Source organism: Aythya marila (assembly GCF_965140915.1).
Source record: "Aythya marila genome assembly, contig: HAP1_HAP1_SCAFFOLD_192, whole genome shotgun sequence".
Lineage (NCBI taxonomy): Eukaryota > Metazoa > Chordata > Aves > Anseriformes > Anatidae > Aythya > Aythya marila.
In genome coordinates, this window is record NW_028137141.1 from 131,076 (window position 1) to 145,907 (window position 14,832).

Sequence of the window (14,832 nt, forward strand, 5' to 3'; positions counted from 1 at the left end):
CCCTCACCACATTTGTCTCTCTAAATTGGAGAGGTATGGATTTGAAGGATGGAATGTTAGGTGGATCAAGAATTGGTTGGCTGGTCGCAGCCAAAGGGTTGTGGTCAATAGTTCTATGTCTGGGTGGAGGCTGGTCACAAGTGGTGTCCCTCAGGGGTTGGTCTTGGAGCTGGTGCTCTTCAACAGCTTTATGAATGACATGGGTGATGGAATCGAGTGCATCCTCAGCAAGTTTGCAGATGACACCGAGCTGAGCGGTGCAGTCGATACAATAGAGGGAAGGGATGCCATCCAGAGGGACCTGGACAGACTGGAGTACTGGGCCCATGAGAACCTAATGAGGTTCAACAAGGCCAAGTGCAAGGTGTTGCACTTGGACTTGGGCAATTCCAGGTCTTTATATAGACTGGGCAAAGAAGAACTTGAGAAGGACTTGGGGGTCCTGCTGGATGAGAAGCTGCACATGAGCCAGCAGTGTGCGTTTGCAGCCCGGAAGGCCAACTGTGTCCTGGGCTGCATTAAAAAGGAGTGGCCAGGAGGGGGAGGGAGGTGACTGTCCCTCTCTTCTCTGTTCTTGTGAGACCCCACCTGTAATACTGAATACAGGCCATAGGCCCCCAGCACAAGAAGGATGTGAAGCTCTTGGAAGGGGTCCAGAGGAGGGCCACTCAGATGATCTGAGGGCTAAGGCATCTCCCCTATTCAGAAAGGTTGAGGGAACTGGGCTTGTTTAGCTTGGAGAAGAGAAGGCTCCGCCGAGACCTCATTGTGGCCTTCCAGTACGTGAAGGGAGTGTATAAATAGGAGGGGGAAATGCCTGTCCACATGTGTTGGTAGAGATAGGACAAGGGGGAGTGGTTTTAAAGTCAGACAGGGGAGGTTTAGACTAGAAATTAGGAGACCTTTTTTCACTCAGAGGGTGGTGAGGCACTGGAACATGTTACCCAGAGAGGTTGTGGATGCCCCATCCTTGGAGGCATTCAAGGCCACCTGGATGCAGCTCTGGGCATCCTGCTCTAGTGGTTGGCAACCCTGCCCAGAGCAGGGGGATTGAAAGTAGATGATCTTTAAGGTCCTTTTCAACCCAGGACATTCCATGATTCTATAATGTTTTTTTGTCCCAGAGTCACATCCCAAAGAGGCACCAGCTCCCAGAGAAATCTGGTCCTGGATTGTCCCCCATAGCAAGGAGGCATGCCTAGAAAAGGCATAGGGATAAAGGCATCCCTAGCGTCAGGACCCAGGAGTCCTGGCTGCCACATTGTCCCCTGAGCTCAGAGGGACACTCAGGCAGGAGTCTCCAAACAGCAGCCAACAGCATTCTCCAGCCTCCCCTCAAAGCCCTGGACTTGCAGCTTTGGACAGCGGACAGCCCCTGTGACACATCTTGGAAAAGGGGCTCCTGACACACTTACCTTTGGAGGAGACCTGCAGGAGCACTGGGTACATGGAAGTCAGGCCAAAAGTGATGGTCACTCTCCTGCAGCCCTCCATCTCACTTGCTGCTGGCCCTCAGCTCAGGACAAGGGATGCCCGCCCTGGCTCCTCAACCACAGCTCCTCTGCAAGGTGCCCCTGCTCCTCCACCCATCAGTGAGGGTCACCCAGTGCAAGCTTGCTGCCTGCTGACCCCACTCCTGGCCACAGAAGGACAGCGCTGGGGAGCACCCAAGCAGCGCCCAGCAGGGACCAGGCCTTGCTGGGAAGTGCCGGCACTGCTGCTGCTCCAGTGACGATATCCTGGTGATGCAGTGTACACCCTGTGACATCAGCCCATGTCATTTGAAGGCCTGTGAGGTCAGCAGCATGGAGATGGCACAGCTCAGGAGAGGCATGAGAGATTTCCCTTGTTGTCCTGAGAAACTCTCACTTCCCTTCTGCCCAGTTCTTTTCAGGATAAGGAACAGATCAGGGACATCTCCAAATGGTGGCAAAGGCCACAGAATAAAGGAAGTGGAGCCCTGGAGATACCTCTACTGCCCCCTTTCACGAACATGCTTCTGCTGTTGGGAGCCCTCCTACAATGGTTGGGGTTGAGGCTTGTCCCAGGGCTTGGATTTTTCAAAAGAGAAGGCACCTGGGATGGAACAGCCCCTCGGAGTGACTAAACTCTTCACTGCATAGAACTCACTTCTGAAAGAAAGATGGATTTTAAAGAGTAAATTGGAGTACATGCCAGGGCCTCAGCACCATTCCCCCAGTCTGCCATGCAGGAGGCAGAGGTGGTACACGAGGGAAGGGCAGACGTACCCTCAACATGTCATGATGAGAGGAGTAGGGCAGCACTGCAGACAAAAAGGGGAGTGGGGAGAATGGTCTAGGATGGATGCCGTGCTCTCCTGTAGGCTGCCACAGCCTCCCCATGTCCCACGGCTTTGGGCCTTCAGAGGAGGTGGAGACCACAGAAGAGGCTGAGGTGGAGGGGCAGCCTGCCCCTTGCAGCTGGGCTGCCAGATCTGCCTGCAGGAGAACACTTGTGCCTTTGTGTCCACAATGGAGGAGGAACCCATCCTGATTTAGGATCTAAGCTCTCTCATTTCAGGAGACCTGTGGCATGCTGAAGGCAGGACTACAGCCCGTGAATGTACTGCACACAGATGTACCTGGTCCCATGTCACCTGAACCATGTCAAGTGTACTGCAGGGAAAGACAAGAGTGAACATGTACAGTGCTGGGTATAGGTCTGTCTGTGAAAGCTCATCTCCTTCCATGTGCTGAAAAGCAAATGGATTATGACATACATTTTGCAGCAGGAGTGTCAAGACACAGGTTTTCCTGTTTGCAAGTGCCAGATCCTGGAGAACATAACCTAGGTTGGCCCATCTGGCTGCTGTGCACAGAAGCTGTCTCCAAGAACCCACAGAAAACATGGGGAATGTTTCCACCGAGCACTGTCACTGTCCTGTGACTCTCAGTGATTAAAGGCCCAAGGTGACATGGGGTTATTGAACTCAACTTACTCCAATGGCTTCCATAAGACTTTGCCCAATTCTTCAGCCTGACTGCAGAGATTTACCTCCTGCCATGCTGTCACCCTGAGTAATGCACATTTTGAACCCACAAGGGTTCCCCCAATCTGCTGCCCAATCCATAGAAGAGATCGACGCATCCAGGCAGCTTCTTTCATGCTGAGGGCAAATCCTTGTTGATCATCCCCAATTGTCTCTTCTGAAGAATCTGCACCCATTCAGCACAATCACACTGTCACCCTGACTGACCCTCATCTGACCTTCACCCACAACAGCTCCCCCAAGCTGCTGCCCATCCCATAGAGGAGTTGCTCCTGCAAATGGAGGACAATACTCTGTTATTCATCACCCCATCCATATGTCCCTATCCAGCACAATGCCCCAAGCTGTGGGACATGTCTCTCAACACCTCATCAGATGTCAATGTCCCAGCCCTGTGACAGCAGATTGCGATCTAGCTGCTCCTGCCTGTGCTCTAGGCTATGGGCATTGGGGCACAAGTGGGCTATGTGTCCTGCTTGTAAACAGGACAAAGGGACAGGACAAAGAAATTGATTCTTTCTGGAAAAGGAGAAATAAGCCTGCTGTCAAGAAGTGTGTGTGCCAGATGAGGGAGGGAAGCCCAGGGATCCCTTCAGGCTGTTTCCCAGCAGGTTCCCGTGCAGCCCCAGCCCCATGTGCAGGGAGCCTGGTGGGGGGCAGAGCAAGGGAGGCCTTGGGCTGGGCCTCTGCTGCTGAGCTGGGCCGGGCTCCTGGGCCCAAGGGGAGCTCCTGGCAAGCGGGCAGCGCTGCAGAGAGACAGCTCTGCCCAGGAGCAGCTCCTGTGCACAGCGCAGCAGGCCTGGGGGCACTGCCTGCAGAGACACAGTGCTTAAAGGCAGGCAGAAGTGGCAGGATGCCCAGAGCTCACTGCCAGAGAAGACTTCCCTGCCCTGACCCGGTAAGTCTCTGGCTGGAGGAAGGAGAAGCCAGGGGTGCAGGCAGGGGTGTCCAGGGCTGTGGTGCAGAGCAGGGTCCCTGCTGTGCCCCAGGGACTGTGTGGCCAGGCCAGGGCCTCTGCTGCCTGCCAGGCTCAGCACTCAGCCTGCCCGGGGAGCTGCCCAGGGCGCTGTGGGGAGAAGCTGCGGGTGGAAGGAGCCCCCCCGGCAGGGCAGGGTCCTGCTGCTGGTGGGAGGCTGCTGCCTGGGGCAGCCTGCTCACAGCTCCACAGCACAACCAGGATGTATCCAGGGTGTATTGCAAGAGCTGGGATATGGTAGGGGATTTAGACTTCAGTCTCGGCTTTCCTGAGTATCCTGAACTTTCAATCTTCTCTTCTTTGGCTTGGTGGTAATACAAACAGAAATAGTTAATCCAAGAAGAGGCTGAGACTCCATGAGGAGCTGAGAGGCCATCATAAGGAGGGATAAAAGGACCCTTTCCTGCCCCTCAGCCCATAGAAAGCTCCACCACCACACATGCACTGTTAGCAGGGTCTGAGTAACCTGGGCTCTAGGACGTGCCCCCAGCGAGAATCCTGCTGCCAGGAGGTGTCTGCAGGGCAGAGCTGAGCACCCAGCAGGTGGGATGGGGGCTGTGAGCTGCAGGCAGGTGGCGTGGGGACAGAGACCCAGCTGCAGGCAGTGACAGCAGCAGGCAGCAGAGCCATGGGCAGGGAGTGAGAGGGAGCGGCTCCCAGAAACTCATTGGCAGGGGGAATCTGAGCACCTCTCTGCCACCCCTGTACTGCAGGTGCCTTCCCCTGACCAACCACTTGGTGTCTTCTCCCATTCAGCAAAGCCTCTGCCCCCACATCCATGGGATCTCAGGCTGCATTTTCCCCTTGGCAGGAGGACCCTCAGAAGTGAACTCCCCCAGTTGCCCATCTCTCACTCCATTTCCTTCCTCCCTCAGCAGGAACACTGGGGCATTTCTCTGTGTTTCTCCTTCCAACCATCCTGCCCTTAGTATTCCACTCAGGATCTCTGGACAGTGAGATTAAAGCCAGATCTCAAACACCAGAATACTGAGTCCTGCTCTGGTGGTGCATCCTAGGAGCAAAGTGCCCATGCAGTTCTGGTCAATATGGCTCTGGGCACTGTGATGCATAGGGCTTGGAAATAAGCTGGTTCTGTTCAGGTCACTCTGGTTTAAGGATATCCAGCATTGGCCCTGGACAATTGCCCCTTCTGCTGGAGGATGATAAACAGCCTCTCTGTAACACAGGTGCACAGAATCTGAACTAAACGATGGGTTTCAAAATGTGTCACCACCTTTCATAGGTACCCAGTGCATGTCCCTTTGTCTTTGGATAGGAGCTGAGGCCAAGATGCATCAAATGTCCAACAGCAGCTCCATCACTGAGTTCCTCCTCCTGGCATTTGCAGACACAAGGGAGCTGCAGCTCCTGCACTTCGCGCTCTTCCTGGGCATCTACCTGGCTGCCCTCCTGGGCAACGGCCTCATCCTCACTGCTGTAGCCTGCGACCACCGCCTCCACACCCCCATGTACTTCTTCCTTCTCAACCTCGCCCTCCTCGACCTGGGCTGCATCTCCACCACTGTCCCCAAAGCCATGGCCAATTCTCTCTGGGACACCAGGGCCATTTCCTATGCAGGATGTGCTGCGCAAGTCTTTCTGATTGTCTTCTTATTTTCAGCAGAGCATTCTCTTCTCACCATCATGGCCTACGACCGCTACATTGCCATCTGCAAGCCCCTGCACTACGGGAGCCTCCTAGGCAGCAGAGCTTGTGCCCAGATGGCAGCAGCTGCCTGGGGCAGTGGCGTTCTCAATGCAGTCCTGCACATGGCCAATACATTTTCCCTGCCACTGTGTGGAGGAAATACCCTAGACCAGTTCTTCTGTGAAATTCCCCAGATACTCAAGCTCTCCTGCTCACACTCCTACCTCAGGAAATTTTGGCTTCTTCTGGTTGGTTTCAGTTTAGCATTTGTCTTTTTTGTATTCATTATTTTGTCCTATTTGCAGATCTTTAGAGCTGTGCTGAGGATGCCCTCCGAGCAGGGACAGCACAAAGCCTTCTCCACATGCCTCCCTCACCTGGCTGTCGTCTCCCTATTTCTCGGTACAGCCATGTTTGCCTACCTGAAGCCCACCACCTTCTCCTACACAGCCCTGGACCTCGTGGTGGCAGTTCTGTACTCGGTGGTGCCTCCAACTTTGAACCCCCTCATCTACAGTATGAGGAACCAGGAGCTGAAGGGAGCTATTATGAACTTGTTTTCAGGGATGTTTACTAAGGGTGATTATTTTCCCTTCTTTCTCCACAAATGACTTTCTGAGTATCTTCTTGCAGGCTTGGTCCTTGTGTCCTTATCATTTTAGTTATTGCTTTCTCCAATGTCACTTGCATTTATAATGTTCATAAAAAAGATAAAGTAATTTCTTCATCATCCTATTACTGAGTAATGACACTGCTCTCTAGTCTTGAGGCTCTGTAAATACACATCTAATGGTAGGTCAGCACTGACTCTCTTAGCACCTTCGTAATAAAATGGGGTGTCGCCAGTGCGCTGCCTGAAGACTTGTCTTTTCCTTCAAAGCTGGTGGCAAGTTCAGGGCTGTGCAGCTGTAGCCTGAAAGGCCTGTTGCTGCATGGATTTGGGAGAGAAGAAACTTATTGCCATGCTGTGAGCAGTGAGAGACCATGGGTAGGAATTAGGAGTAACCTTTTGGTGTCTGATGACTGTGGAGATGGAAAATGTTTATTGAGATGCCTACTCGCGGTTGTCCCACACGGGGCAGGGCAGAAGACATCTTCCAGGAGAGGAATGTGGAGTTGGTTGAAGGGCCCAGGTGTTCTCCATGAGCAGACTGTGCCCAGAGTGGGCAGTGACCCTCATTTAGTGGGTTTGTGTTCGTGGGAGACTGCTTTATTGTGCTGTCCTCTGTGCAGATCTTCAGAGCTGTGCTAAGGATGCCCTCTGAGCAGGGACAGCACAAAGCCTTCTCCACATACCTTCCTCACCTTGCCATGGTCTTCCAGTTTCTCAGCATGGCCATGTTTGCCTACCTGAAGTCTCCTCCATCTCCTACCCATCTCTGGATCTGGTGGTGGCAGTTCTGTACTCGGTGGTGTCTCCAGCATTGAACCCCTTCATCTACAGCATGAGGAAGCAGGAGCTCAAGGATATAATTTGAAAAGTGTTTACTGATTGTTTTTCAGTATTCATAGAGTTCCATTCTCTCTTCTGAAATGACTCCCAATATATCATCTTCCAGGTTTGTGTTGTGTTATTTTTTCATTATAATTATGTATGTATTTATTATTATTTGTTGAATGGCTCAAAGAGCAAGGGCATAGGTCCCTAGAGGAATTGTACAAGCAAGGCAAAGAAAATGCAGAGTTGATAGCCATGGAGTAGGCCAGATGAGAAGCATTCTTGTGAAAATATGCAAGGAGTAGTCTGTCCTTGAGAGAGAGAGAAACAATGGATCTGAGGCCTGGGAAAATAAGGGAGTAGCTTATGCGCTGTAACCGCAAGTAGGAGAAACAGTATTTTTTGCAACACTTTTAGGCTTAGCCAATAGGATAGTGACCAGTAGGCATAATTATAGCTGTGTGTATAAATATACGGATATCTGCGCAATAAAGTTGAAGCTTGTATTACCACTCATATTGAGTCGATCACTTGCTTCCCCGCGCCATTAATCGGAGAGTCTCGAACCCGCAATTATTTATTGATGCTTGCACTTCTGCTGTTTCTAGAAAAATATGTGGTTTCCTCCCACTGATACTGAGGAATGACTTTGCCTTGTCTCACCTGAAGCCTGTATCAAAGTCTATCTTAAAGCCTTTCTCTGACTGGACTCTCCCAGGACAGCTGTGTAATAAAATGGGATGGCCTCAGTGTCCTGCCTGAAGGCTGGGCTCTTCCTTCAAAGATGGTGCCAGCAATAGGCCTAAGTACTTGCTGTTTCTCCCTGGGTGCAAGACCAAATAGCTCCTGGTTGTGTCTAGTGACAGTGGACTGTGACAAAGGACTGTTATGGTTTAACCTGGCTGTCAGCTAAGCACCACACAGACATTTGCTCACCCTCCCTCTCTGGGATGGGAGAGAGAATCGGAAAAAGAATAAAGCCTGTGGGTTGAGGAAAAGACATGTTATTAGGAACAAAAAGAAAGAAAAATAATAATAATGATACTAGGACTACTAATAATGATGTCTACAAAACAAGTGATGCACAATGCAATTGCTCACCACCTGCAGACTGATGCCCAGACTATCCCTGAGCAGCTGGACCCTCCACCCCGGCTAGCCCCTCCCGTATTAATTGCTCAGCATAACATCAGATGGTATGGAATACCCCTTTGGCCAGTTTGGGTCAGCTGTCCTGGTTCTGTCCCCTCCCAGGACAGAGCGAGAAACTGAAAAGTCCTTGGCTTAGTGTAAGCAGTGCCCTGCAACAGTTAAAACATCAGTGTGTTATCAACATTATTCTCATCCTAAATCCCAAACACAGAACCTTACCAGCTACTAGAAGAAAAATTAACTCTACCCTAGCCGAAATTAGGACACAGTGGAGATGGTGAATGGTTACTGCATAACATACCCAACGTGCACATACCCAGCAGGCCCCACAAAGTGACAGATTACACAAGGTGGGGTCCCCAAAGACAAAAACAATAAATCAATGCATCCGTATGTTTAAACTGAGTTCTAAACTGGATTATTTCCAGGTAAGCAAGGACTGTGCAACCCCAGAGGAGAGAGTGGAACCCAGCAGGCACAGGGAGGGGGAGCTGGCAATGACCAATGTTATCCTTAGTGAAGTACCACCATCTGGTCCAGAGATAAACCACAGCCCACTTGCTCTGCAGAGCAGCACCACTATTCAGCGCTGCCCAGGAGGGAGCTGGTCTTGGAAATGTCTGGGTCCTTCCTCCTGCTGGGATCTGTCTGCGCTGGGAAATGACCAGCCCTGTCACCCATGCCCTGGTTCAGGCCCCAGCCCCATATCAACCTACAATTACTGCCACTGTCCCTCTGCACTAGGTGTTGGGTTTTTCCCTGTGATCTCCCCTGATCTCAAGCAATGTGTCTTCTTTTGGAGCAGGCCGTCACAGCCTGCCTGCACAGTCCCAGAGAATCCTGGTGAGGCAGCACTTCAAGATCAGGCTGTGATTGCCCTTGGTCTCAGTACATACGGTGATCTTGCTGGGGCACAAGGAGGGGCAGAAAGGACAAAAGACAATGAGGAGAAAAGGTAGAAAAAGAAGTTTCAAAAGAGGCTAAGGAAAAAAAATCACATCTGAACATGAGAGGTGAACCAAGTACTGACCGATGTGATCTAACTCTCAAGTTATCCCAGCTGAGGCCAGGCCAAGGTACAGACCTCCACAGGTTCCTTCCAGCTCATAATCCTCAAGGAAGAAGAAGCTGTTCAGTGGAGTCAGGACCTGGGAACACTGCTGTGGGCTGAGACAGTGCCTGCTTTTGAAATCTCTGTTCATCAGGGTTACCTAGTGAGTTAAGTCATCCTAAAAGCAAGCTCTGTTCTATGGGCACCAGGACTCGGACTGGTTTGAGGTAGCACAGAAAAGTTTTCAGAAACACTGCCAGCTATCACAGAACTATGGAATGTTTGAGGTAGGAAGGGAGCTCTGGAGGTTGCCTAGGCCAACCCCATTGCTCAAGCAGGACCAGCTTGAGCAGGTTGTCCATGCTCATGTCATTGTCCAGACAGGTTCTGAATATCTCCAAGTATGTTGGCTCCACAACTTCTGTGAGCAACCTGTGCCACTCATCAACCCACTTCACAGTACAGAAGAGCTTTCCTGTTTCCAGGAGGTTTTACCAGCGTTTCCTTTGGTGCCCATTGCCTCTTGTCCTGTCAATGGGCACTTCAGAAAAGAGTCAGGCTGCTTTGTCTTAATTCCTCCCATCATGTCTTCACCTAATGTGGCCACACCTGGAGTATTGTGTCCAGTTCTGGGATCCCCAGTACAAGAGGGACATGGAACTGCTGGAGCTAGTCCAGAGGAGGTCTACAAAGAAGATGAGGAGCACCTGTCACACAAAAACAGGCTGAGAGAGATGGGCCTGTTTGGCCTGGAAAAGAGAAGACTGAAGGGAGACCTCATCAATGTGTATAAATATCTGAGGGGAGGGTGTTAAGAGGATGGAACCAGATTTTTTTCAGTTGTGCCCAGCAACAGGACTTCAGGCAGTGGGGCACTAACTGGAGCACAGGAAGTTCTGTCTGAATATGAGAGAGCAGTTCTTAACTGAGAGGGTGACAAAACACTGGAACAGGTTGCCCAGAGAGGTTGTGGAATCTCCCTCACTGAAGATATTCAAAATCTGCCTGGATGCCATCCTGCACAATGTGCTACAGGTGCTCCTGCTTGCAGGGAGATTAGACTAAACGATCTTCAGAGGTCCCTTCCAATCTTGGCCGTTCTCTGATTCTTTGGTAAAAATCTCCCCCTTGCCTTCTCTTCTCCAGGCTCAACACTCCAGCTCTCTCAGCCTCTCCTCATCTGAAGACTCTCCCAGTCCCTTAATGACCTTTGTGGCATTTACTGGACTTACTGCACTACATCCAGGTCTTTCATGCACAAGGAAGCCCAGAACTGGACACTGCACACTGGGTTTGGTCTCAGCAGAGGTCAGTAGAGAGGAAGGACCAACGCCCTGAATGTACTGGTAAGGTTTGTAATAATGAAGCCCAAGGTGCTGGTGGCCTTCTTTGATGTAATTCCACATGGCTGGCACCTGTTCATCTTGTTGACCACCAGAAAACCCAGGTCCTTCTCTACCAAGCTGATTTCTAGCTTGGTTGGCCCCAAGCAATGTCTTTGTGCATAATGTTATTCCTGCAGGAGCATTTCACTTTGTTGAATTTCATGCAATTCATCTTTGCCCAGTTCTCTAGCCTGCGAGGTCCCTCAGAATGACGGCAAAACCATCTTGTGTGTTGGCCACTGCTCTCAGATTCATATCATCTGCCAACTTGTCCCATTGTACAAGTCATGAATAAACTTGTTAAATAATATTGGTCCAGTATTGACTCCCTGTTTGCACAGTACTGAACGACCTCCTGATGGAGTGTGTAAATCTGGCTACAAACTTCTGGAGACAAATGTTTATCAAAATTCCAGTCCATATCATCCACACAGGATCACAACATTAAAGAAAGGCTGGAGAATGAAGGGATAGGATAGGACCCAATATTTGCCTTCCTCAGTTGTGCTCTGGGCCTCTTTCTAAGGCTGTGCTCTGGGTTTCTGGGTATTGCTTGGAGTCTGGCACATGGAGAGCCATGGTGCTATGCAACTGTACACCCCATAAAGATTTGGCCAGCTCATAAAGAGGAAGGATGAAAGGGAAGTCCTAGCAGGTGTGACCATGGGTCGACAGCAAAGAGCTAAAGGCAGGATCTATCCATCCCCTCTAACCTTCATTGCTCTCTGCTCCATTTAGATCTGAGGTGGAGATGTGCAGTGTGCCAATACACACATGTCCTGGGAACACAGTTGCACTATTCAAGGTTTTGGGAAGGAATGTGTGCAAATTTGCACACATTTTCCCAAACATGGGAAAATGTTTGCACACATGTTTGGGAAAATGTGTGCAAATTTGGATGAGAATTCATAGACAAGCCTAAAAATTCTGAAAATTAGTGCATTTCATTTGAAGATGGTTTCCATATTTGAAGCAATGGTAGAAAAATTATCGATAAATTCCATTTAATTTTTTCCTTTTAATCAGATCAGGTCCAGGCTCACAACCAGGTTGCTATGTGGGTGTATTATTTGGAGGTCTGTTGTGCCTCAGTAACTTCAAATCCATTGGAACCGTCTGGTCACCTCTGACTCTGGAGCTGACAGGCCAGCAGCAGTAACAGGGCTGGGGACAGGGCCTTTGAGGTGACCTCTTCCTGAAGCAGCTGCTGTGTCAGCTGCTGGCTAACATCTGTGCTTTTCCACTTACACCGGCCAGCATCCCTGATAAGGCAGCAGAAGGCACCTGCTTGGCACACTGATTGTGAGATGCCCTCTGTCTGAGAGCCTGACAGGCCCCATGCAGGAAGAGGCCTTGGGTGTGGGTTTTCAAATCCCTTCTGCCTGAGCACATGGTGGGACAGCAAGAGGCACACAACTTGGTCACATCTACCTGAGAAGCTGGAAGGCCAGCAGCGGGTATATGGTTTGGAAGATCATAGTGAGGTTTCTTCTGTCTGGTCAGGCCATAGGGCTCCAGAAGGCTGACATCTCTGGACATCTGCTAAAATAGTGGTTTGTTGATGATAAAGCTTTCTCTGGTGCTGAGAAACAGCAGAATAGTGTCAAAACTGCTACAAAGTGCTGCTTGGAAGGTGAAGAGTGGGCATGAGGAGGAGGAAATGTCACTGAAAGGGTAGTGCTGTGGTGCCTGACATCACCAAGAAGGAGTCTGTGGTCAGCCCATGCCACTGTGTTTCAAAGGACAGCCAGGGAGGGTGGGCAGATAGCAGTGAAAGTATGGAAATGCCAGGGTGAGAGCAATGTGGAGAAGCAAGTTGGGTGCCTGCAGGGAAAACTGGGAAGGTATAGGACAGTGCAGGGCAGCAACCCAGTGGGGAGGCCAGCAGGTGTCATAGCATTGTCCTTCAAACAGCATGACATACCCCACATCCCACTGCCCCAGGAAGAGCCCTGAGCCATGGGTGAGGGACAGGACCTCCCTGACCAGGGGCTGAGGGCCAGGGCTTGGCCTTTCTGTTTCACCAAACAAACCAAGGCCTTTACTCAGCATCAGAGTCTCCTGCCCAGTGCCTTTGTCTACCTGCAACATGGCCTCACATTGTCTGCTCTAACAAGTCCATGGGGAGGCTTTGTCAGTAATGACCCTCACTGGGGCCCATTAATACTCCCAGACATTTCAAAGTCTCCTTCTGACTTGAACTTCTCCTGCAGTTACATCATTCTCTTCTTACTACCTGAGGTTCATGGACTCAGCACCAAATGCACCATGGGGCTCATTACCATTCAGCCATTTTTATCCAGTCTTCCAGACTTGTACAGTTAATTAGTGAGTTTTCAAAAGTGCAGTTAAAGAGGAAGTTTTCAATGACCACTTTACAAAACAACATTTTCATATGTAAGCTTATTTAACTTAGTAGCATTCACCAGTTGACATGGATCCAAAGTGTCTCCTAAGGAGGTCTGGATGGATAGGAAAAGCAGTCCCTTGAAGTCCTAGACTGTATGGACAACCTTGCTGCTCATCTTTCCATCCCCACCACTTCTCTCGTCAGCTACCGTGACTTGCATCACTTTTAATTACACCAGACTTCTCCAATGAAGTCTGCAGGTGGATGTTACAGCTTCTTTGCACCAGCTGCTGCCTCCTTACCAGAGAAAAGTAGATGCAAACAGTTTTTTCTTGTTATTTCTGTGTGTGTCTTTGTTATTAATACTTAACAAAAAAATACAGCAAAGAAACACACGTTAAAAAATAGTAAATAAAAAAGTCCACAGCAGTGGGCCATATCCAAGTTGCACCATGCACAGGGGATAAGTGTACAAAAACATTTGATTCAAATAGATGGGAAATGGTAAATGAGAAATACAGCTACAGAGTTGTTTACATGGATGACAAGTACCAAAGGACGGGCAAGTTGAATTCCCCTCAAGTCCCAAGAAGCAACTCGATGCATGAGAAGTATCTGAATGACCAAAGAGCAAGTGGAGGGAAACTCTGCAGAATAATGGAAACTTCACGTGTCCAGATAGTCTGCTGGAAAGGTGACTTCTGATATGGTCTCTTTTATCAGGCCAGCTGGAAATACCTGAAAGGCTAGTCCTGCCTGACCAACCTCATCTCCTTCTATGACCAGTAACCTGCCTGGGGCATGAGGGAAAGCCTGCTGACATAGTCTACCTAGACTTCTGCAAAGCCTTTGACACAATCTCCCACAGTATTGTCCTGGAGAAGCTGGCAGCCCATGGCTTGGACAGGTACACTCTATGCTGGGTTAAAAGCTGGCTGGACGGCCAGGCCCAGAGAGTAGTGGTGAACAAAGTGAAATCCAGCTGGCGAGCAGTCACCAGTGGTGTTCCCCAGCAGTTGTTCTTGGGGCCCATACTCTAATATCTTTACTGATGATTTGGATGTGGGAATTGAGTGCACCCTCAGTAAGTTTGGAGATGACACCAAGTTGGGGGGAAATGTTGAACTGCTGCAGTGTAGGAAGGCCCTGCAGGGGGACCTGGGCAGGTTGGATCGATGGGCAGAAGCCAGTGGGATGAGGTTCACCATGGCTAACTGCCAGGTTCTGCCCTTTGCTCAAAATAACCCTATGCAATGCTACAGGCTTGGGGCAGAGTGGCTCTGGTGAGGCTGCACCTCGTGTACTCTGTTTAGTTTTGGGCCCCTCACTTCCAGAAGGACATCCAGGTGCTGGAGCATATCCAGAGAAGGGCTACAAACCTGGTGAAGGGCCTGGAAAACGAGTGCTATGAGGAGCAACTGAGGGAACTGGGGTTGTTTAGTCTGGTGAAGAGGAGGCTCAGAGGAGACCTTGTTGCTCTCTACAGCTACCTGAAAGGAAGTGGTGGGGAGCTGAGTGGTGGCCTCTTCTCACAGGAAACTAGTGATAGGACTAGAGGGAAGGGCCTCAAATTGCAATGGGGCTGGGTATTAGATTAGAAATTAGGAGATATTTCTTCTCAGAAAGAGTAGTCAGGCATTGGGACGGGTTGCCCAGGGAAGTGGTGGAGTCACTGTCCCTGGGGGTGTTTAAGGAAAAGCTGGACATGGTGCTTAGGAACACGGTTTAGTGGATGACATTGGCAGTAGGGCAATGGTTGGACGACCTGATCTTGGAGGCATTTTCCAACGTTGACTTATGATTCTATGATTCTCTGACAGGA

The 14,832-nt window shown here is 50.2% G+C and overlaps 1 protein-coding gene across 1 annotated transcript; it reads left to right on the forward strand.

Annotated features, from left to right (window-relative positions):
* Nucleotides 1-5,285: 5,285 nt before the first annotated feature.
* Nucleotides 5,286-7,112, forward strand: LOC309891174 (olfactory receptor 14A16-like; the record flags this gene model as incomplete). Its single annotated transcript, XM_082785555.1, has 2 exons — nucleotides 5,286-6,213; nucleotides 6,991-7,112. The coding sequence occupies 2 exons, from the start codon at nucleotides 5,286-5,288 to the stop codon at nucleotides 7,110-7,112; spliced, it is 1,050 nt and encodes a 349-aa protein (XP_082641681.1).
* Nucleotides 7,113-14,832: the final 7,720 nt, after the last annotated feature.